Source organism: Ixodes scapularis, unplaced genomic scaffold (assembly GCF_016920785.2).
Source record: "Ixodes scapularis isolate PalLabHiFi unplaced genomic scaffold, ASM1692078v2 PGA_scaffold0__279_contigs__length_252992795, whole genome shotgun sequence".
NCBI lineage: Eukaryota > Metazoa > Arthropoda > Arachnida > Ixodida > Ixodidae > Ixodes > Ixodes scapularis.
Genome location: NW_024609835.1, coordinates 36,043,063 through 36,066,548, shown reverse-complemented (window position 1 = coordinate 36,066,548; position 23,486 = coordinate 36,043,063). Strand labels below are relative to the sequence as shown.

Sequence of the window (23,486 nt, the reverse complement as noted above, 5' to 3'; positions counted from 1 at the left end):
CTAATTGGGACATGTGGAGGAAAGGGCGGCAAGCTTGATCTGAATTTCAGTAAAAAGAAAAATCTGGAGTGATGTTTTTTAATGACGAAAAGGGGGAGCCGCTGAAGAATTCTGAACTTTTAATTAGACTATGTAAATAAGTACAAATATCTGAGGGTCTGGGTGAAACAGGGAAAGAAATATTTAGAGGAACACGAGGAAAATATAATAAAAAAGGGGAAAAGAAATTCGACTATTATGAAGCATAGAGCACCATGGAATTATAATAGATATGAAGTAGCTCGAGGCATTTCGAAATGAGTCATGGTGCCAGGTTTGTCGTTTGGTAATGCAGTGTTGTGCATGCGATCAGAGGTTCAGACAGGATTGGAGGTCAGACAGAGAGTGTAGACAGGTTGGCACTGGGTGCGCATTAGAACACGCCAAATGAAGGGGTGCAAGGGGACATGGGCTTCGTCTTTTGAGAGTAGAGAGGTGGAATTCGATCAAAAACTAACAAAAATGGAGGACGCACGATGGGCAGGAAGGTGTACAAGTATTTGTACATGAAGAGTTTGAATACAAAATGGACGAACCGAACGAGAAAACTAAAGTTTAAATATCTGTCAGCTAGGGAAAAAACTGTGCGAAACACAACGAAAAAAAAAAAAAAAAGGACGTAAAAGAAGCCGTAAGGAAAATGTGGAGTGGTAGGATGCAAGGAAAATCAGCTTTAACAATTTATGTGTCACATCAGCAGGAGATAAGAAAAGAACAGTTTTTTGATAATTTACAGTGTGGTTCCCTACTATTTGAGGCTAGAACGGGGGGTTTAAAATTCGAGAAAATGGACACATTATGTGCCATTTGCCAAAATGAGAAGGAAACAATGGAACATCTGGTTTTAGAGTGTACGGGGCTTCGTCCTGCTCTCCCGGAAGGGTCGGCGGATTTGACTGGGGCGCTCGGTTTTGCGGATAAAGATGGAAGAATGGAGAAAAAAAATATTACCATCACAAAAAGGAGATAGGAAAACTGGTGGATACAGTCTGGGGAAAATGAAACAAGGACGAACAATTAGCAGAGCTGGGGGACAGGAGGGACAAAGAAATATTGGGACTCCCTCCCGCTTAGCTCCGGCCCAAAGTCTCACCCCTGTCCCCCAGTGGGTGTGGTTCAAGGAGGAACACCGACGAGGTTGACTGGTTGACCAGAGGAAAATCGGCGACTCCCTCGGCCTGGAGAAAAGGCGGTGCTTAATTTTTTTTTTTTTTTTCTTGCCCGTTCCCGTAAAGGTTTTCTGGAAAGTACTCTACATGCCCGGTGATAGTTGCAGAGAGGTAAAGGAAAAAATAATAGAAGAAAAAAGAAAAAAACATATCTCCTAATAATAACTTAAGGCTAGGTGGCGCAAGCTACCGCCCAATATAAAAAAACTGCCAGTTTTTTATTTTATTTTTTATCCATGTAGTTTATATTTTCAACAATAGTGACAGATGGGCCAGTTGGTACATGACTTATTTTCACAGAATGCGCCGCAAGACAAGGACAGAGTAAGTCAGTGTGCAGCTGAAATTTTACATTTTTTACACGTGTGAGTGACGTTGATTTTGAAGAGAGTCGAAAAACGTCACGCGAGGGTAACTAAGGGTAGCTAGCAGTGTTGAAATTACATTAAAAATAATAAAATACAATGAATGTACCTTTATTTGTCAGATAAATCCATTTAAACTTTTAATATCAGATATATTTTTAAATTCTTTTTTTTTTTATGTTTGCATGTGTCCATACGAAACTTGCCATGACGGGCTGAATCAACTTACTTTCTCTTTCGATTTGCGCGAATCTGTTCGTTGTGGTCCGATGTGTCTGGAGGCAGCTGTTTTGATGTCATATAAAACGTAAATTCCAGTTCATTCGTCGATTGAATACCATCCGAGGTGTTGTAGGACTTCCCAAGTTCCCAGACTGTCGGCAGAATCTCTCAGCTCAAACCCGTCGGACTTCCCAGCAATCTCCGGTTGGTTCCGTCGCGGTACGTTGGCGATTCTTTTCTCTCATTTGGCGTTCCTCAATCTACAAAGTCCTCTTCGTAGATTCTTTACGTAGCGATTATTGCGGCGACCCGCGAGAGCGGCCCACAAAGCGGGCTCGTCGCAACCTTGGCACTCGTTTCAACAATGCCTCCGGGCCGCTTTCACCGCAGCCCACGGCACGGGATTTCCTAGTTAGCTTCTAGGTCAGCAGGTTCAGTGGCCGCGGCGCGCGAAAGTGGAAGCGCCGTAGAGGTAAAAGTAATCGCGGCGGCGTTTCCCCGGCTCTTCCTCCATAGGCCCTCCCTCCATAGGCCCTGCTGCTTCCACGACCGCCGACATGTCGGACTCGTCGGACATGGCGCGCAACCCCTTCGCCGCCCTGTTTCCGTCCATGGTGGACGTGCAAGCCTTCGTCCAGAGCGGGGCGGAGACGGCCCCGCGAGACTTCCCGCCGCTGCCGGTGACGGAGAAGGCCCTGGCCACGCAGGACATAGACGCCAATGGGGTCCCGGTCCTCATCGGTCACGTAGACGACGCCACGTCCGACGACCTGGCGTCGCTGCTCGAAGAGATCTTCAGGGTCACCACCTCTGGTACGGTCTGTTTTGGCGGCGGGAAAGTGGTCCGTCGGAATTCTCCGCCGTTCACTGCCCTCGCATGGGCCGTAAGAGATTACACGTCACTCGACGATATCATAGCCGCACTGAATGACGCGACACCAGTTGAAAGTGGAACTTCTTTGTTGCGAAGCTAGCTGGAGTAAACATGGCGATTTCCACAGTCTGTAATTAGTATCAATAGACGGCTCGCACGTGATGTCATTGTGCCGCGCTGGAAAAGGTACACTCAGCAGGAAAGGGCCACAGTAGCAGCTGCAAGCCATGTATACAATATTGCATCATAACGAACTTACCTTCTCTGTAATCTGGTTGTAGGGTATTTGTTGGAGTTGCCAATGTATTCCTGGGGCTAGAACAACAGGAGGCATTGTGCAGCAAAGACTGTGGTGCTACGAATGTTTATACTGAGTGTTTTAGAAAACGCAGGCCAAATTGCTCCTCCCAAAAGGATGCATCACATAGAAACGAGGTTTATATGTCGTATGGGTCTGTGTCGAAGAGCCTATTTAAAAAAATGAATAAATTCCGATGTAATTATGTTCTTGATTAATTTTTGCGTAATTAACTTTTTAATTGATAAATCTAAAAGTATGGTTTTATTTAGAAACTCTTTAGACATCACTGAAAACCATTAAATCAGTGCACTTCACAAAAGTATGACGCAAGAGCAGCCCGATTGAACAGGTGAGTCACGACATGACATTGTAGTTTTTCGTCAAATGTGGGCAGGGTTTTGTTGACAAAATGGCACTTTAGCCTAAAACCTGTTGTACGGGATGTACCTCAATGGCATTTCAAGCCCTTTGTGGTTTGAAGGAACATTGACAGGACATTCATGCTCGTCAAGGTTTTTATTTATACATGACATATGAGATCACAATTTGCGGCTAGAAATTTGTTTTCTTTTTTCCTAAAAACCGCTGATCGAGAGCTGGCCGGTTTGAGTCGTGCTCACTCTCTTCTCTGTGGTTATGTGTCATTTTCTATGGTTTAGATACAACTGCCAAAGATAATCAAATTTGTGGGTCATCGAAGGCACACACTCAATGCTGAAAAATATGATACCCGTTTTTTGTGGCTTGTAAAAAGCTGCAAATACGTTGATTGTAGAAAAAAGGTTGCACAGCTACGTGACTCCCGGTAACTTTCTCCTTTTCTATATTTCTTCTTTTCCCCAGTCCAGTTTTGGTTTCGAGCAGTTGCATTTTTTTACTTTATGAAAAATATATGTGACACTGTGGCAAAATATTGATTGGGTAGTCTTCTGACACTATAATGGATCGCCTGGCAAAAGATAAATACATTTTTTGGGGGGAAGGGTGTCGTGTCCCTTCAAAGACGCCTTCTGGACCTAGCCCTGAAGCTCGATCTTTCTCAAGATTTCAGTCTACACAAACTTGCCTTCTGTGTTTTTTTATGTGCCGGTGATACCTTCAAGACCTTGGAGAATGTTTTTGCTGAGTATAGATGTGGACAATGCAAGCTGAAATCGAGCAGTTCAGTTAGCAAGGAGAGCTGGCATGCAAATGAGAATGCTATGGCCACTGCTATGTGACTCAACCTGTTTCTCTTCCATGCTTAGGAGCACTTTGATGTGACTCGCCTTTACTCCATGCTGCTCCTTCCCACTTGTCCTCACCTTTCTTATCGAAGCGCGTGGACCCTGCGCCAGTCAAAAAAGTTTTTTAAAATGTCTGAAAAGGCAGACGTCCTGACAACTACAACAAGCTCAGTAACAGCACGAGCGCAGCAACGACGCAAAGTTCTCCAGCACGATCGGGCAGTTAGATAGCATGCCACTGCAATCTAGTCCGCTTGCCATCTCCAGTTGCTATATGAATTTCTCGCATCAGGGCACTGCCACTGGTATCTCTCGGTCGGCGCTCAGTCGTGTCAGCTTGCTTTGTTCCCGACTGTACGTAGCATGTACTAGAAAGGGTGGTTGACCTTAATCACTTCCAAGAAGGGTCGCTTATCCAGCTGCATTGTTTATTAAGCGCAATACTGAATGCCACTGCTCTTTCAGTCTCGCGTCTGAGTGTCAAGAGTGTTTTTTGCACAGTAACGAATGTAAATACCAGTGAGAAACATAACCAGTGACGAAAAGTGAAGAAAAATTGGGAACACTATTACTCGAAAATGTGCACCTTTTATCACAAAGTGGAATGAAACAAGTGATTTTAGTACACCTTGGGTATGGTCCCACCAGTGCACTGAAAGTAAATCAAGAGTGTCAAATTGTTTAATATTTTTTTATTTATTTATTTCATAAAGCATCTTTCTCAAGGTGCCAAAAAATTGACGCATTATCTACTTCTTAAAACATAATCACTGTAAGGTAGGGTGACCATCCGTCCCGCGACTCGCAGGACTGTCCCGCATTGAGGGATCGTGTTCCGCATCCCGCGAGAAATTTCTAAATCTTCAAAAAGTCCCGCATTTCACACTGTCGTAAAATTCACTGTGCAATTCATGGTGCTACTGAACAACGGGGCACGGGGAAGCGTGGAGGTCACTCTGGTAACCGTGTGAATAGCAATGGTACGCCATTTTCTATCCAAGCCTTGCGGGAAGCGACCGTCGTTCTTGCAGAAGACCCGACACGCATGCTCCGTTGTGCCTCTCCCCTTAGTAGCAAAATGTTGTAAGAGAAAATTGCTCGTTTATTGTAATTATTTTCATATCGCTGTATCAACGCGGAAGGGTCGCCGTGGAATTTTTTTTAAGACAGCCACACAAGGCAAAAAGAAAAAGAACATAATGTTAAAAATTTGTGTAAGATCATGTTGATAAAAGTAAGCGTTGATACCTGAAAAAGATCTACTGTTTCTTAATTTAATTTGATGCATTGAGTACTGCTGCAGTTGATTTTTATACTTCCAACTTTGACACATTTAATAACATATTTGGCTAAAAAAATATACCACTGGGAGTGCTAACTATTTTAGCTTAATTGCTGCAATACAATTTGTAGGTGTCTAAACAGCACACGATAATAAATGTGTTAACAGAGCCTCGGTTCGTGCTGTGCATGTTCATAAATTTCCTCTACCCCCTCGATCCCTTACTTACCCCCCGCCCCCTTTCCTCCCCTCCACCCCCCCCCTCCCCTTGCCCCGCGTGTCCCGCATTTCGCTAGCAGGGGGGTGGTCACCCTACTGTAAGGTGTAAATTATAATAATAAAAATAAGTGCAAAAAAGTGACGAAAAGAAAAGTTCTTTTCTTTTCGTCACTCACCCGTGAACAAGGGACGGAACTGGTCCCGAAATGTCGGGTAAATGTTTATTAAATTTTTGGTTAGAGTCCCTATTTTCCGCTTCATGTCTACTCCTAACCAGGCAGAGGGCTGCCGAATGTTTACCTTAAAAAAACTGCTTGCCAATTCTGAAAAAAAAAAAAAATAATAATAAAGTGGCACAAACCCCAAACAAGTAATTTCAAAAAGATAGACTTACCATGTTACTTGTTAAGTTGCCCATTCAATGCAGTCAGCCTAGTTCAAATTTCAGTCTCATAAGTGCTTCTCTGCTTCTTGTAAGGGCTTCTAGAATTTTATGGAGACATGACCCATGAGAGCTGAACAATGCACAAAAAAAAATTATGCCTCAACATTTGATATTTATTTTTTTCAATAGACGTCGCAAACAAGCCATTCACGGTCTTTCAAATCTCTTCTCCCCAGTCACGTGTGATGGTGACACAGAACTGAGATTACTTAAAAGGCTTGTGAAAAGAAAGTCTTTTTTAAGCAGTCTGGTTCAGACTATCTGTTTAGACAGTCTGGTGAAGACGGCGAGAAATTTATTTTAAATTCTGCGTGCAAATTCCATTATGTCATGGAATGGTTATTCGCTCAACAAGAGGGTAATTTGCTCTTTCCATCTCAACGTGAAGACAAAGCCGATCCACCTCTCCTCCACGCGCTCGAAATGGAGAGAGAGAGAACAAGTGGAAAGGAGGTGACTAGCAACGAAGTCGTGTCTTGCGCCGTCCAATATTGCTCTAAAGAACTTTTTTTTTTTTTCATGTAAAACTTTTTTTTTTGACAGGCATCTGTAAAATTTTATTTTTATGACCTGTGGGACATCAACAGTATGTCGATTTGAAGAAACTTAATGGCACGGTTGAGGGGGCGTAACAACCCAAGTTACTCCCGGTTACTCCCAAGGTCTCTGAAGTCACATTCTTCCATGGTGCTCCTATGGTTTTTATTTTACTTAGTTTATTTTCTTCAGCAAATGCGTAATTCTGCAGCGAAAACAATTGTGGGCAGTATCTGGGCATCATAATCTAGTGCCTTGCATGAAAAAAAATAATCTTGTGGTGGTTTTAGAGATTCTTTAATGGAAGAATTCATAAAATGTGATTTTTATGGCCTTTGAAACATCAAAAACACATTGAAAAAAAAAACAAAAAAAAACATACTGAATATTAACATTTGAAATATATTTACAAAATATTGAAGAGTTTTAGAAATTTGCGATACTTTTGAAATATATTTAGAAAATATCGAGAGTTTTAGAAATTTGTGATACTCGCAACATTTAGAGTTGCATATTTTTACTACGAAATTTTGTTGCAGCAATCATTCTTCAGACTCTAAACATTGAGAATGGGAGGCATAATGACACGGATTGTAAAGAAATGTACACCGAAATCACAAGCCCATTCCAAGTTTTATCTCTGCTTGGCTACCGTCTTTTTTAGTTTACTCTATATGTTATGGTGTTTCACCGGTAACACCTGTGGATTACGGCAACAAACTAGATACACAAAGGGATCTTCTCTCCGTAGAACAAAGCACATTGTCTCGAAGTTGGTAACCGGAGAACTTGCCTCGCAACTCGCGGTTGAGCGTCCTCCTCGGTCTCTTTCAGCGTCTTTCTCACGTCTCTTTTGCTGCATCACTTTTATCTTTGGCGCCACCCTAAAGGCCCGTTCACACACATGCAACCAAGTACAACCGAGTGAGACAAGACCGGTTTCTAAGCCTTTTGCGACGTCTTAGGACCAGCTCCACAGCAGTGCATCCAGTCCTAAGACAGTGCAAGAGGCTTAAAAACCGGTCTTGTCTTTATCGTCCTACTCGGTTGCAAGTGTGTGAACGAGCCTTTAGCTTCTCATCTACGTTTTATCACCAGCAAGGAAGGTTTAGAGTGGAAGAACATCCAAAGACTGGTTCACACACTTGTGACTTTCTTTAACGTTTCTCACTTTACACCAGCTTACTGGCACTAGTGGGACCCAAGAATACTCAAACACAACGCCACTGAACAACAAGCGTCTTCGTCGCGGTGGAATTCCAAGGATAAAAGCGGACCTTTTCTTTCAGTCTCTACTTCTCCAACAATGCAAAAATATTCCAAAAGCCGGGAATCATAATGATCAAAAAAACAATGCGATCCCCAGGAGTATGTCGTCAAGTTTTGTGATCCTCGCTGTGATGATATTTAAACGCTGCTCATATAGTGGAAACGAAGACTGCATAGGCATTTTATTTTGGCTCCTGACAATCGATGCCTCGACAAGCATTCGTGTAATGCTCGTGCCCAATTACTGAGATGACGGGAATAACCGAACCTTAAAGGGGCACTAAAGTGCTTTTTGAGATCCTCTTTCTTTTGGTCTTAACTCAATCTACGAGCTCTAAGCATCCTAAAAATCCCAAAATTACATTCATGCATGGCCGATTTGAGTAATAAAGAAGTGATAAAAGTCCCATCGGGAGCCTGTCTCTCTCGACCGGTTCACAAGCGCCGTCCGTCGTTCGACCATAATCAGGAAGCTTCAGTAGCGCCATCTGTAGTTTGGTCAGCGGTTAGTGTCGGGATCTTCTATAACTTTCTTTCACATGCAAATCAGCCGGCATGAATGTAATTTTTTTTTTTGATGCTTAGAGCTTGTAGATTGAGTTATGACAATGAAACAAGGATCTTGTAAAGCACTTTAGTGTCCCTTAGCAATGCATGGAGCTCAGCACATGCCCTGTGCTCTGCCAACCCCAATGCGTGGCTGTGTTAAAAACATTGGCGACATATAATCGGCTCCAGATTGCATGGCCGTTTTTTCTGGCTGCAAGCTGAGGGGGTAAACGATTTTTGTTTCTCTCGGATTATTTTTTTTTTGCAACTGCCATCTCGTGGAGAAAAAAAGTTATGTCAATTTCATAGGTCATAAATGTCAAGGAATAATTCTAAGCTTCTAATTCTAAGGTAGAAAAATTGTTGCAATGCCCTTTTAAAACCTCTTGGGCTCCTAGACGAAAGAACACACTAGCTCCTTCTATCTGGTAGCTGTGGAACACTTGGCATTTCCATATGCTTCCCATTTTTTTGTGTATCATTCTTTCCTTCTTTCTTGGCTTGAAAAGCTTTTGACAATGTTATAAACGACCATTTCTCGTCGATAGTATGTACATTTGATATCTCAAATACCGCGAAAGCTTTACTCTAGTGAAATAGGGTGACCACCTTCCTGCTAACGAAATGCGGGACACGCGCAACCGGGTGGGAGGGGGGAGGGGGGAGGCAGTAATATTAACATGCACACCACGACCCAAGGCTTTTTTAACACATTCAGTATCCTGTGTTGTTTATACACCTGCTAATTGTATTTCATCAATTAAGCTAAAATAATTTTCACTCCCAGTGATATATTTTTCTTATGTCAAATATGGTTATTAAATCTGTAGAACTTGAAAACTTAAAATTGACTGTAGCAGAACTCAGTGCATCAGAGGGAAATAAGAAACAGTAAATCTTTTTCGGGTTATTGTTTCCTGTCAACGCTTACTTTTATCAACGTGGTACTACACAAATTTTTAACATTATGTTCGTTTTCGAACGTTGTAAGTTGCAAGCTTTTTGCCTTTTTCACTAAAAAAAACAAATCCATAGCAACCCTTTCGCATTGACGCAGTGATTTGAAAATACAGTATTTTATATTTAAACTTTTGGCGAGCAATTGTTTTTGCAATATTTTGTCACCAAGGGGGAGGCACAATGGCACATACGCGTCAGTTCTCCTGCAAGAACGACGGTCGCTTCCTGCAGTGCTTAGATAGAAAATGGCGTACCATTGCGATTCACACAATTACCAGTAACCTCCGCGCTTCCCCGTGCCCCGTTGTTAGGCAGCACCATAAGTTGTAGAGTGAATTTTACGACACTGTGAAATGCGGGACGTTTTGAAGATTGGGGAAATACTCATGGGACACGAGCTTTCAATACGGGACAATCGCGCGAGTCGCAGAACAGGTGGTCACCCTATAGTGAAATGTGGTTCCAGGATCACCTCAAAGATGCTGCCAGCATGCCAATGGGTTCTCTCCTCCTAAGGGATCGCTCAGTTGTAAGCAGACGCAAGTGTGCATACGGGCCACAATATGCAAAATGCTCTCTGCATGTCCACTTACGAGCATCGAGTTGTACACGTTTGCCCCTCCTTTCCTGCGGATTTTTTTTTCCACATTCCGCACATTCCAGGTTCAAGATTTGGGCACGTCCTTGAGGCTGTCAAAAGTGTCGGTTTCGCCCGAGTGACCTTATGAAAGGGGGATTGCCTACTGACACGTCGCCCCCATCTCGTCTTGCAGACTGCAATGATGCCAAGACATCCAAGGGTCCCCCGCACTGTGTGCTACTGCCAACTTTCAAGGATTCCAAGAAATGTCTCGACCTGAACACCCTTAATGAGGTATAGAACGGTTGTTCCAGGCCATTGCCCATGCAACAAGCTTCTGATGAAGACTTTTATCTTTCTTAATTTATATTCGCACTACATTTTACCGGCACTTTTCGACGGGCTTTCAAGTTGTTTTCCGAATGTACCTATACATAGTCAGTGACAGGAGTTTGGAGGAAGGTCTTCCCACCTTTTTTCACTTCGGCGGAGCGAACGCTGGAGAGGTGACCTCCCCTCCGGCGTTCGCTCTGCCAAAGTGGGACGAGGCGGGAGGAGCCTCCCCTGAGCTCTTAGCCAGTCACCAACTACAGTAAGCATACTGAAGCATGCGTAGTAAGAGACTTACTGCTGTGTGAGCAACAGCGGGAACTTAAAATGATTTCGAACCCTAACCAACTCTACACAGAGAAAGAGGCGAAGTTAGTTCGAGGTGATATTTAAAGAAGCTGTGCAACGATTTTATTGTTGAAAGAATTGGCATCTTCTACTTTTGGCATTGTTCACCTTGTCACAAAGGACAGAAAACACATCTCCTTCTTTCGAAATGTTGCGATTCCGCCGTGTAATCGCGTGGCAAAAATTAGAATATTCCCCGACCTGCAGCCGCGAGTAGCGGCCATGAGAAACACGTGGCGTGACGTCAATGGGGGTCTTGTAGAAAGATGGCAAGTTGTGCGAACACCTGCTCAATGAAAGGTAATCTTTCTATAAATCTTGTCGTTCTAACATAAATATAAATGCGTAAAAAGCTGGTATCATCGACAGAACTGTTTATTATCCGGAGCTTTAGTGGCACCATCTATCCTAGGTCCTCAAAACCGTCAGCTCTATCTGCCACCGCGAACAGCCGCCAGAAGCCGGAGGGGAATGGGGACAGAGCCGGACGGGTATGGCCGGACCCGGATGAGACTTTCCTCCTTCCACCGTATTGTTCGCGCTGCGCCCGCCAGCACGTGGTCGCACGGTTGCGAGCAGATGAGTTCTCGCTGCTCACTGATGGCTCTAGAGAGAGCTGCACCCCTACAAACCCTATTGATGTCACAGCGCACGTGACTCGGAAGTTGATGAAGGAGTTGAGAGGTGCCGAAAACCTCAATCTTTGTCCATTTTTAAAATAAAAACTAGGACGTGCAGGCAAAAGCGTTTTTTGTCCTTACTTCAGAACAATCAAGACACCAACTCCCTAATTATTTAAGCAAGGCACTGAAACTGTTGCACAGCTCCTTTAAGCATGGATTGAGTGTAGTAGCTCTTTTATACTCGCTGACAGAATAAGAACAGTGGGGTGTGTCTTTCCAATGTTCAGCTGCCAGCATGCAACTAGTGTCATTCCTTATGTATTGCAATGTTTTTTTTTGTTTTTTTTACATCTGCGAGAATCTTCTTGTGAGATTAGCAGTATTCCTAAAAGATTAATAAAAATAGTGACATGAAAATAAGTATACAGCAACCTTGAAACACACGCAGACTAGAGAGGGGCCTCTTAGGAACCGATCGGTGTTCGATGCAGCTGGTCTTCGAGCGGCTTGTGTTGGACGACCCCCAGAACCACGTGGTCAGCAAGAGCAAGTATGCCGACCAGCAGGCTCTGGCTGATGCCGGAGAAACCAGAGTGGTCTTCTACCTCTACCAGTGCTTCTCGAGGCTCAACAAGTTTGCCGCCAAGCTGGAGGTACCAGATCCCGAGCATCAGTCCGCTTCCCTCGGGGAAGCATTTCTGTATAAAAATGCTTGTTCTCGTAATATTAATCTGGCATTTCCGTCTTTCGTTCGAGTAGAATGAAGATTACGAAACTATCGAGAAGACGATTGTGTCGCAGGCGTCGACTTGCCTTTGCCACTGTGAAATCTACCCTGGTAAAAAGATACCGCAGCAGGTCTTCTACCTACTCCAGGAGTATCACGCTGAAGGAGGTAAGCATGAGCATTTTTTTTTATCTTGAGGTGGCTTGACAATGAGGTTTTAAAGGAACTAAAGTTGCGAGAAACATTTTTTTCTAAAGGCCCATTTACACGATGCATTTTTCTCACGCACCTAGAGTCGTGAAATGTAGTTTCGCGAAATGGTTGCGCCGTCTGAACAAGTCCGAAAAGGACGCGCGCATCTAAAAAAAAGTTGCGCGCACACCTCGCTTCTGGAGTGAGCTTTTGCTGAAACTTTGCCGAGTCCTGTCAATCACTCTGAGGACGCCGCTAATGGCCGCTCAGAAACGCCCTCACGTGGCCTTTGAGGGGGGAGCGAGCTGTTTGAGAAGACCACTTCACTGCCGGTGTTGTAGCGGAGCCAAATCCAAAAAAAACCGAAACCACGAACGATGGATACTGCCGGCGCTTCCGCAAGCACGTCAAGCACCACTGAAGGAAAAGTGACTAGCATATCGGGAAAAAATCCAGTGATGGACGAAGACATTTAGTGGGAGTTGGCGAGATTAGAATAGTGCTCATAGCGTTGTCGCGACGATACCGCTGGATAAGAGACCATAGAGTAAACTGAAACCAAGTTTGCGTTGTTTACAAGCGAACGTGAAACCATGTGCGCTCTCTGAAACAGTTGGCACAGTAAACTCGGGGCAGACATGGGCGCCAAGAAGTAACCAGATTGGGCACGTAGTGTTTCTATGAATACCATGTGCATTGATAGGAGCTTTGGCAATGAATTGGCTGCGTACGGGCTCGGCGCCGGCACACGTCCTGCACGTACAGGTTGCCGCCTCAATCGGCTTAGTGCACACGCGAGATCGCTCCAAGTAGTGCAGTATGCGAGAAAAAAAATTAAATTGAATTGACTGCATAAAATGCGCAAAGCAGGTCCCCAGATAAATAGCGATCTGATTCGGAGCTCACTCAAAATGGTGCATCGGTGTGTGTTGTTGTTGCACGTGAAGTGGTACGTGTGAACGAGCACATTTCGCGAAACTTGAGTGTCGCAAAACTGTTGCGCGCCTAAAAGATGCATCGTGTGAACAGACCTTAAGTTCCTGAATATGCCACGTATGCCACAGTGTCCGTCCCCCCTCCCTCTCCATCTTCTAAAAAAAACACATTATTTAGAGCATTATTTATGCTTCAAGGCACAATTTGAGTTTGGAACAATTCTGAAACTGACTTCTATTTCAAAGTGTATCACCCGAAATAGAAGTTGTTTTAAAATCGGTCCTAAATCAAAACATGTCTTGTGGCATAAATATTGTTCTTAAAAGCAGTTTTATTTTCTGGTAAGGAAATTTGGGGGGTGTACTGTTTTTCTAAGGACTGGTTCCACTTGGAGTCCTTGCATCAAATGCAGACCTTTTTCTACCATCAGGCCTTTTTCTTTCTTCTTCAGGTCACCAAGACAGCCTGGAGTCTTTTCTGAAGAAATGCGCAGACTGTATCAAGGGCCGCTTTGATGCAGAGGAAGAGCAGGTTTCTCTGCTTGAAGTGCTCTCGCATTCCTTCAACTTGCTCAAGAAGAAATTCGGCAAGGTGTCCATCGCCAACCGGGAACTGTTTGTGCTTATCGACATCCTCAAGTACTTCACCAAATCTGTTTCCATGGCAATGGTAACACCAATACGCTGTTTTTATTTTTCACAACAGTGTGTTGTAGCCTGTATAGACCCTACGGTAGGACTACTGCTTTCAGAAGAACACTGGCCAAAGTATATTTTAAAGCTTCCCAGATGTCACCTTTTCTGTGTTCCCTTTCTGGAGTGGCGACGACTGGTCACCGAAAACAGTTTTATTTTGGGAAAAGAAAGTGTTAGTATTTTGAATAATTCAGAGAAGCCTATTTAAGGAACCCTCCTTCGCAAAAAATTGAAATGAGGCACCGATCGCTTCTCGTGCCAAGATTATTACTCAGTAAATGTCATACTTCAACTTCGAAGTTGGCACAAAGTCCGAGACGCTTACATATGGCATTGATTTCCCCATGCAGGCACTCCTAGACTTCAGCACGCCTGCAGAGCTGGTTGACCTACGCAGTTTCCAAGAGAGCCTGCTCGGTGCCCCCCTGTGCGTGTCCTGCCTGCCACGCAAGGAAGCCGACCCCTTCGAGTTCTTCGAGAAGCCCTCTCAGGCGCTGATGAACGAGCATGCCATCACCGAGAGCAATCTGTGGCTGGTGAGGTCCCTTCAATTGCGATTTCGTATTTCAGGGGTTCTCAAAGTTTTCGACCTCGAGGAATGCTGGTCTCATTTTACTGATAGCTAAGGAACACCTCCCAGTCTTGGCATGTATGCAGTAACCCATTGAAAAGCCCACATACCTTGTGAACAATAATCCATATACTAGGGAGTGCTTGGCTCGTAGTTCTGAATCAATGAGTAACTCGTATCAGCTAAAGCAGCGCTTAAACTTCAAGAATGTTTACTCAGGGAGAGGAGCAGTTGAGCGAATTTGGGAGTTTGGGGAGCCCATGAGGATACTTTGGGGAACACCTTGGGTACCAGGATCTCGGTTTGACAACCCGCGATATACCATATAAAGACAGCCGTTATGCCCCATTAAAACCTTGTGTCTACGTTCACAACAGGGTGTTTACTGACCTAGCTGTTTGAACTAACAGCTTGCCTGCCTCCTTTTATATTTCAGCCGCTGAAAGGTCTCGCAGTGGAGCTGCACAACCTGTTTTATTCCCTGCTTCGGCTTTCACCAGAGACACGCAACAGGACCCTGACATGGATAGGACACTGCATCACTGCATGTTCAGGTATCTTGAATCGTACAAATTACAATGTAAACTGCCTTCTATATGAGGAACAGCTTTTGAGCCGTAAGTATTGTTGATAACAATGAGAGTGTATGCTGTTGCCTTGTTATAAAAGCTCTAGTATTTAATTATGATTTTTTTTTTCCCCCATAACGAGAAATAGAAAACTTGCAATTAATCGCCAAAGTGTGCATCGAACTGTAAATCCAACAGCTTTGTGGAGTGCGTCAGATTGGAAGCATATTCTCCGCTGTATGACGAGCTGAACCACGCGGTAGTTCTTACATTTACCTTTGCAGAATGACATAGTAGCTGTCTGCAGGTGTCGTTTGGTGGAGCAAGAGCCGCTAGGATGCGGAAGTGGGAGAATTCTGAGGGTGGGACGCATAACAGGCGCCTGGTGCAGGTCTGGCCCTTAGACTTGTCTCTATCCACTAGACCGAACAGTGTTCCCACAATGAGCCTCGGGCCTACATCATTTTCATTGCTTGTGCAAATCATGAATGCATTTCCCCGCTTTCTAAAGCAACTAATAACGTGTGGGCTGGCCTGTAGAATTGGTAATTGTTAGAATGGCCTTGACTTAACTTTGTGGACTATGAAGCTGAGCACAGTCATCTTTTCTTCAGAGCGGGGCAAACTGTGGAACAACCAGGTGTCTGAGCTGTTCATGGCGGTGCAATCCGGCGACGGCTTTGCCCTGAACCTGGGGGCGGTGCTGCTGCGGCTGGCGCGGCCCTTCTCGGAGCCCTACTCTCCCAAGCTGCTCAAGGTGCAGCACCAGTACTGCTCCTTCGAGCCAAAGTCGGAGCAGGAAGCCAATGCCAGTTGCATGCACATCAGGGGTAAGCCCTCTTCTCCAAACATCTCCACACTGGGGCCTAGATTAACTTATAACTCAGTATGGGCATGTAGTAGTTCTAAATGGTAATCTTTGAATGGAGTGGTTTGTTTTTGCTACACTCCAGATCTTCCGAAGCTCTTTTCTAGTCTTTTTCAAAGTTCTGGGAATTTACAAACGAAAAATGCTCGGATGCTGGCTCTGCCTCCCGAACGAGGGTCGTGCCTTAATAGACACATTTGTTTTGTCTTATTTAATTCTAGTACCCCCATTATAGTTTGGTTAGTAGAGCACGCGAACATCTGTTTAAAGGGGGGTGTTGGTTAAACCGGAGGGAAGATCATCTGGGTTCAAAAGCCGGTTATCCGAATTTTAGAATAACAAATAACTGGTTATTCGGTTTTATTTCGTGTGTAATAATAATGTGGCTTATTTCAATTTTATTTCATAGTCCTAGCATTGTAAGAAATGCACCCTGCTCCCCTGGAAATTAGAAATTAATAAATTTACTAATTTCTGTGTATGTAGCAAGAAGAGCGAATTATAGGGGGCACTTTGTTCAGCTTAATTTCTGCAGAGCTCTGTGTTTGCCCAGCACGAGGCCTCTGAACTGGAATAGTTTTGCCACCTGTGTCAACCAAGCCCAGGGCATAATTTTGACACCAGGGCTGCGCCAGTGTTCTGCTGAGTTTCGTGATCGATTGATGCTTTGCTGGTTGAGCATTATCCCTAGCCGAACACTGTTGCAGCGTTGGGCTACATCAGCTGAGCGCTGCATTAGTCACACAAACAAATGACTTGTGTTGTTGTCCTCATGGGTGTAGTTGTCAGCTTAGACACTAGGGGCACGATCATTGGATGGATGAATGACTTCTGAAGATCCCTTATAATTTTCACCACGTGCGAGTGAAAGAAGCATAACCTCCAGGTGAAAGGCTGCAGGGGCAAACATTTATTTTGCTCAAACAATCTCGATTCTGGCACGGGATAATATACGCAAATATTTGAGTATCCCAATATTTAGATAACCGAAGAACCGAGCAACGTAAGTGGTTATTCGAATGTTCCGGTTATCTTGTTTTCATATTCAAATAACTCGCTAATTCGAATAACCAGATAACCGGTTATCTCAGAAACTGGTCAGATCTGCTGGCTCTATTAGTAAAGTCGGCCAGCTCTAAACATCGCAGAGTGGATTGGCTTTCGTTTTTTGCTGCATTGCTGCAGCATTATGCACCCTGCATAATGAACGCACCCTCAAATATGTGTCAGTTTTTCGGAAAAAAAAAAAGTATGTTCATTATGTGAGTATATATGGTACAATCATCTGTGGCCCTTTTCTCTATTAAAGAGGTGACGAGGCATTGTAACATGCCCCTTTTTATGAAATACCCCAGAAAAAGAGGCATGGCACCAGCGGCATCACTGTGGGGGCGGTGTACAGGGGTAATGGACCGCCCCGGGTGCAGCTGGGCAGTGAAAGGGGAGAGGGGATGTCGCAACCCCTCCGTTCTCTCGTTTCAAGCTTTGTTGCTTCAAACGAGAGGGCGAGGGGAAGGTCGTGGTGGGTCACCGCAATGGGTGCTGCCGACCCTAGTGATGCCACTGCATGGCACCATGTTTGGTTGCACTTTTAATAAGAAAAAGGGTTGTGCACGATCGTAATTCCTTTATTTTTAGGAGGTTGAGGTGCAAGATTTTGCTCCACGTACTCTCAGCCGCGGTGCACTAACATGCTCGGCTGCTGTCGTTCGTGCTCGCTGTACGCGGCTTCTTTTCTGTCTATAGTCGCTGACAGAGAGAAAACGGCAGGGTGCATCTTTCGAATGCCCAGCCTCCAGTACGCGCTCCATGCCTGCTGTCATGCTTCGGCTGCGTGCGCGTGCATGAGGTACTCGAGACGCCAAATCGTCGTTGGAGTGTAACAAATGACAAATGGCAAGGTGGTGAATAACCGGAGAAACCGAACGTTTAATAGGGGCAGACTTGTGCCCAAAACAAAAGCAGAGGTACAGGCGTTAAAGGCGACATGGCAGCTGCATCGAGCGCCGGCGAAAGGCTGACTCCGCGGAGCCCCATTTGCCGATACGCGATCAGCGTATTGGCCTCAAATAAGCGACGAAATTCTCGAAAAACCAGAATGCAACATTTACGGAAGTAACAAAAGGGTGCGGCTGCTCCCAGACGTCAAACCTCGGCCCTCTGCGTGGGAGCCGAGCACGGTGACCATTGGGTTACGGGCACGCCGCCTACTCGACTAGCTGCGCGCGCGGCAGGAGGTAGGAAGCTTGCGCTGGAGGCGGGACAACTGAAGCTCCCCGCCTGCCCTTGTCGCCTTGTTGGTGACTATAAGATGACCTGGTACACGCGCGCCCTCCTCTTCAGGGCTGTCCAAGGAGACGTGCCTGGTGCCGAGGGAGGAGGGTGCGGCCAGCGAGTCCCCTTGCGGCCCCTTCAACTTCTCGACGGAGTGCTTCTTTGCCTGCCAACGGATCCTGAGCCTGGGCTTCCGGGTGGTGCACGAACGGCTGGCCCGGCTCAGCCAGGACCTGAACCGGGTGCGCAGGGTCTACGAGGAGGCGCGCTCACAGGGCGGGGACAGCTCGGAGGTCACCCGCAGGCTGCAGGACAACATGGAGAAGGGTACGGACAACATCCGCCCGGGATATTGGGAGGGCAGTACTGCACAAGGTAATGGGGGGGGGGGGGCGGCGAGTAGGACATCCGTGGAATCAAAAACTTTCAAAATTGGGACTGGGTTTTAGGAGTGTAGACTTGCCGTTTTTGCGGTAAAGTTGTACGCAATGCAATGTAAGTTCATGTAAGTAAGTTAACAAGCATCACGCAGCGCTAATACACAACCGCATGCCGGTACGATGCTCATCCAGATCAAAACGGCATACTACCCGCACCATACGTCCGAACGACTTACTTGAACAACTGAGTCTAAAGGGACCATGAAATGACCTTTTTCCTTTTGCCGAATAACTTTTACATTAAACCTTCAACGTTCACTGAATGCCGAACAGGCATCCGTTTTCGTCTCGGTTTATTAACTTCTACACAAAAAATTAATGAAATGTTGACTTTTTCTTTCTCTCCAACTGACCGCAAAACAAGCTGCGGCGTAATTTTGACGGTCGTGACGTACTCTGGGACAGGAACCGGAAGTTCTCTCGGCAGTAGGAGAATGGGAGCGTTAGCGGCGGCGAGTTGGGGGTGCGCCGGTAGGTTTTACTGCGCTGATTGCACCGACGTATTCTCTGAATCGGCGCCTCTCATCGCCGCGATAGCCATGGACACATCGCAGCTGAGCGAAATTCAATGATATATGTTGTGCTACAGCGACAGCATGGTCCCATACACCGGCATGCCTGTTGGGAAGTGCGGTGAGTCTTCCGGTGAAGACTCCAGAAGTCAACCCAACTGTTATTGTTAGTAAAAGGTGGCCCGTGTCAGACATTTGCAAAGTGACGTAGATGGAAACAAATTGCCGCGGCGTTTTTCGCGGCCGGGGATGCAAGAACGAGCCGACGTTAAAAAAGATATGTTTAAACTACGACAGTGTCAGCAAGAGCCACCTAAATACCTGTTCACACTCGGAGCGGACGCGCGCGTTTGATGGAAGTGCTGTATTCACACTGTTGGTAGGCGCTTTGGGACCGATCTTTTACGATTGCAACTCAATACTGACGTGACACTCGGCAAAGGAAGTTTGGACCGGCATTGCACGTAGCTCCCACAAACTGTTATAGCTCGACAGTGACGTGCAGTCGTGTCAGAACAAAAATGGCATACTAATAACAGAGTGTACATACCATGTTACGAAGGTAATCCATACGGCGTTTATTTGAGCTCTATATCACACAAAACAAGATAGAATCGACGAGAGTCCCTTTTCGACAAGTGTTCGTCAACACTGCCTCGGAAAACAAGGGTAAGAGATTGACCTCGCCTCTTAAGCTAAAATTGAGGTCAGCGATCAAAATACGGGAAGGGTCGACAAGGGTCGCGCGGGAATATTCCATTCAGCACGCCAGCCGCTTGTGGGCAGTCGGTCTTAGCCAAGTACCGTTGAAGCAACGCTGCGCCGAGTCGGAGTGCCTGCTAGGCCTATCTGCCGAGTTCGCTTGGTCGGCGTCGGTAGATTCGTCGCCGTTGTAGCTTTTCTCGGGTGTTTGTGTATTCAGCGTTCTTGTTCGTCGTGGTCTGTTTCAAGTACTCTTTTCTTGCTGCTTGGAAGTCGGGACGCGCGAGAAGAACACATAGAAAAATAAACGTTCGTTGGTTGTCGCGGTCAAGTAACTGAACGACGCTGTCGGCCCTACTGTAGTTGCTTCGTTTACCACACGATAGATGGCACTTGGCTCTCAGCATTATGGTATCAAATTTGGCAATTTTCGTCACATCTCTTATTATGTTACAAAATGTGGATCTGAATATTATTTAATAAAACTTTTAGGAAACATTCGCCGGCTATTTATTGTTTATGATCGCGGTGCTGGTGAGGTAGGCTCTTACCCAATAGATGACGTGGATTCGGCTGACGTTCTGCGGTTCCGCGGATGCATCGCAGTGAAAAGGCAGAGAGCTTTCGAAGGAAAGAAGGTGCAAAAGAGTCCGTTTTTCTTTTAAAAGTTCTATAGCGAATTTTTTTTGGCTCCCTATTTTTCCGTTTTTCTGTTTCTTTTCACGCCTTTTACGACGTGCAGTGGATGAAATTCGATTTCAGAATCGTTTCATGGTCCCTTTAAGAGGAGAAGGACAGCAAAAGCTGGTCAAAAGACAACTAAAAACAAAAAAGGACATAAAAAAGACATCGGGGGGACTTGCTGTTTCTAGAAAATGCACAGACAAAAAATTTTATTCAAGAAGCGTTTAGGGCTTTAGGCGACTGGCGCCGCAGTGTCACGGCTTCACCTCTTAGCACCTCCAGATTATGCCACCGCAAAACAAATGCGCTGACCGCCATCAAATTTTAGATTTTATTTTGATATTTATGTTTTTTTTTTTTTTCTCCTTGAAGAATATTACGGAGCAGCAAGAAAAGAAAATATGTGATTCGTGCTGCACATAGATGTGAAATATATTTGTGTTTCATTATTATTGAGTTGTCTTCATGTCGTTGGTGTCGTTTGTTTAGTTCAGGGGTCCCCAAACTTTTTGGCGAGGGGGCCGGAAACAGATTGGGAATTTGTCACTGTCTCGAGGGCCAGAAAACAAACAAGTAAATATAAATGAGGAAAAAAACTAAATAAATAATCTCGTAGATAAGCATTGAAATACAAAATTGAAAGTTAGAGTGAACATTACAAAAGAATGTAATTTAGATGAATATAACCACTTTGTTTATAAATCCAATATATTTAGCTGATTATGACATTGCACAATTAGAACCCAGAAAACTCACTAGGCATAAATCAAAGTACGTACATAGGAACTTTGGCATGTTTCAACAGAGCAGAAGACTAATGAGAATTATAAAACTGATGCTGACAATATAAAATAGGTACGACACAGTACACCAAGCTCAATATACATGGGAACGCAAAGGAATTTTAACATGCGAAGTTACACAGATATGAAATGGGACTACGGATGGTGATGCTGATGATGACATTATCCGATAAATAATATGACGAGAGGGCGCACCTTTTGATAACCATTTTTAAAAACCGCAGCCAGCCGCGGAAAGGTCGAAAGACCTTTGCAGGCTGGGGTTTCGAGTCCCTTGGTTTAGTCAAAACATAGCTGCTGATGCCGCCGTCGCGAATGTTTAATTTACTTTGCACCAACACCAGTCTGAACACGCGGCTCATGTTTTATTACGTCGTACTGAATTTCCAATGAACGGGTAACTGCCACATGAGATTATGGTTCCGTTGCCGGTTCAAGTTCAATATTAAATGTTTGATTTCGGTTGCAGTTTTCTTCTTCAGGTTCATTTAGAACCAATGGTCTTTCTCTGGTTTCGGAGCGGGTTCCGTTCGACACCCTGGTGAAAAGCTACACGCCAATCGCGCATGATTACAACAGCCACTTTGTCGCATCTTGTGGCAAAGGAACGACATTTTTTCTATCTACAACTCTTCAGTTTTGGTTTCCTCTTTGAGGGGATGTCATTTTCATTCGCAGATGAGGATAAGCCAATGGTACAATCAAGCAGTCAGTCACCTCCTGTGTAATGATGCTGTTTCAAGAGCCACTTACTATGCTTGAGTGAATTGTACCATCGGCCCATAGTCCCTATATGAAAATCAACACAGCTCGCATAAAAACCGAGCCCATTCCACTCCGTTCCGGGCAAAAGGCATCTAATTCCATTCCTACTCCATTCCCCCCAGCGCTGCCTTTATTCCATTCCCGTTTCATTCCGCGGTTGCGAAAGTGCGGAATGATTCCGGACTCATTCCAGCTCTGGAGTGGCAACTGTGCAACATTGATTCCAAGTTCCCTGATGGTGCCCCGTGCCTCACGTGCAGGCATGACTCGGTTCCTGTCCCTGAAGGCAGTGCTCTTGGAGCCGGACTCCCTGGAGCACATGTTGCAGTTCCACGTGGCTTGCGCCACCTGGCTGTGCCACCTGGCCACGGCCGAGAGGCTGGACGCCTTCCAGCCCCTGTGCCTGCCTTTCCCCGAGCACGGCAACGCCAGGCTTGCCTATGTTCCGGAGTTTGTCATTGAGAACATCTGCGACTGCATTGTGTTTGTCAAGCGCTTCAGCGAAAAAAGTCTGGCGGTGGGTGGTACATGCATGGCGGAAACTCTAGACCAGTGGAAAACTCTGAAACTACAGTCTAAGCTCGTTAGAACAGACCTTAATTTAGACCAAGATTTTGGTCTATTGTAAGGGGAGTATGTTGTATGCAGATATAAAGTTGAGTCAATGGTATGTAGAGGAAAACCAAACAAACTTCACAAATGGGTATGTTATATCCAAATCTGTGTTGCAACCAGGTCTGTTGCAATGAGCTTAGACTGTATCTTCGAAGGACAAAACGGCGGTTTGGACGCTGTTTTGTTCTTCAGAGATTTCAATGAGCATTGTGACATAGTTGCTAAGAATGTGGAAGCTCAGTACAAAGGAGTGGTGAGGACAGACATGTACAGGCTTCCAATAGGAAACAGTTATTTCATAACAGTAGAGTTGATCTCTCAAGTAGACTTAGTTTGGGAAGGAAGAAGAGAAGGGAGCCAGTGAAAAAATTTAGTGAAACGGTCACCAGGGAAAGCCAAAAGTAGGGAGGAAAAGAGAATAAAGGGGAATGCAGTTAGGGAAAACGACCAGATGACATCGGTTTGCATTAGGTCTGCACTGATGCCGTCTTCTGGTGGTTTCCCGTGTGCAAGCTCATCTTGCCTCCCTTCCTCCCTACATTCACCGTTCCCTGAGCACTGTCTCACTCTCCCCCTCTTAAATGGCTCTCTCTCCTTGTCCTTTCCCGAGCACACATTCAGTACTGTGCTGAATGTGTGCCAGTTCACACATTCAGCACAGTGCTGACTTTGTTCAATATCAGTGCTGCATCATAGCTGAGCTGCTTGTGACTTGGCCTTTTCCCATTTACGCATAGAATGCCAAGCTAACTCGGGGCTGACACTAGCGCTGGTGCAGTGCTAACTCTGCACTAT

At 45.2% G+C, this 23,486-nt stretch overlaps 1 protein-coding gene across 3 annotated transcripts in view; it reads left to right on the top strand.

Annotated features, from left to right (window-relative positions):
- The first annotated feature begins 1,790 nt into the window (after positions 1 to 1,790).
- Positions 1,791 to 23,486, top strand: part of LOC115322096 (ubiquitin conjugation factor E4 A) — a 35,871-nt gene continuing 14,175 nt past the window's right edge. For 2 of the 3 annotated variants that reach the window (XM_040207113.3, XM_040499721.2), the window contains exons 1-11: positions 1,791 to 2,014; positions 2,312 to 2,608; positions 10,231 to 10,331; positions 11,830 to 11,991; positions 12,098 to 12,233; positions 13,645 to 13,862; positions 14,239 to 14,424; positions 14,896 to 15,013; positions 15,643 to 15,858; positions 18,240 to 18,497; positions 22,337 to 22,593. In XM_040207113.3, coding sequence (XP_040063047.2) covers positions 2,353 to 2,608; positions 10,231 to 10,331; positions 11,830 to 11,991; positions 12,098 to 12,233; positions 13,645 to 13,862; positions 14,239 to 14,424; positions 14,896 to 15,013; positions 15,643 to 15,858; positions 18,240 to 18,497; positions 22,337 to 22,593 — 1,908 coding nt within the window. In that variant the 5' untranslated portion in view covers positions 1,791 to 2,014; positions 2,312 to 2,352. The remainder of the gene's footprint in view (positions 2,015 to 2,311; positions 2,609 to 10,230; positions 10,332 to 11,829; positions 11,992 to 12,097; positions 12,234 to 13,644; positions 13,863 to 14,238; positions 14,425 to 14,895; positions 15,014 to 15,642; positions 15,859 to 18,239; positions 18,498 to 22,336; positions 22,594 to 23,486) is intronic. The other variant, XM_040207114.3, reaches the window with a different exon arrangement.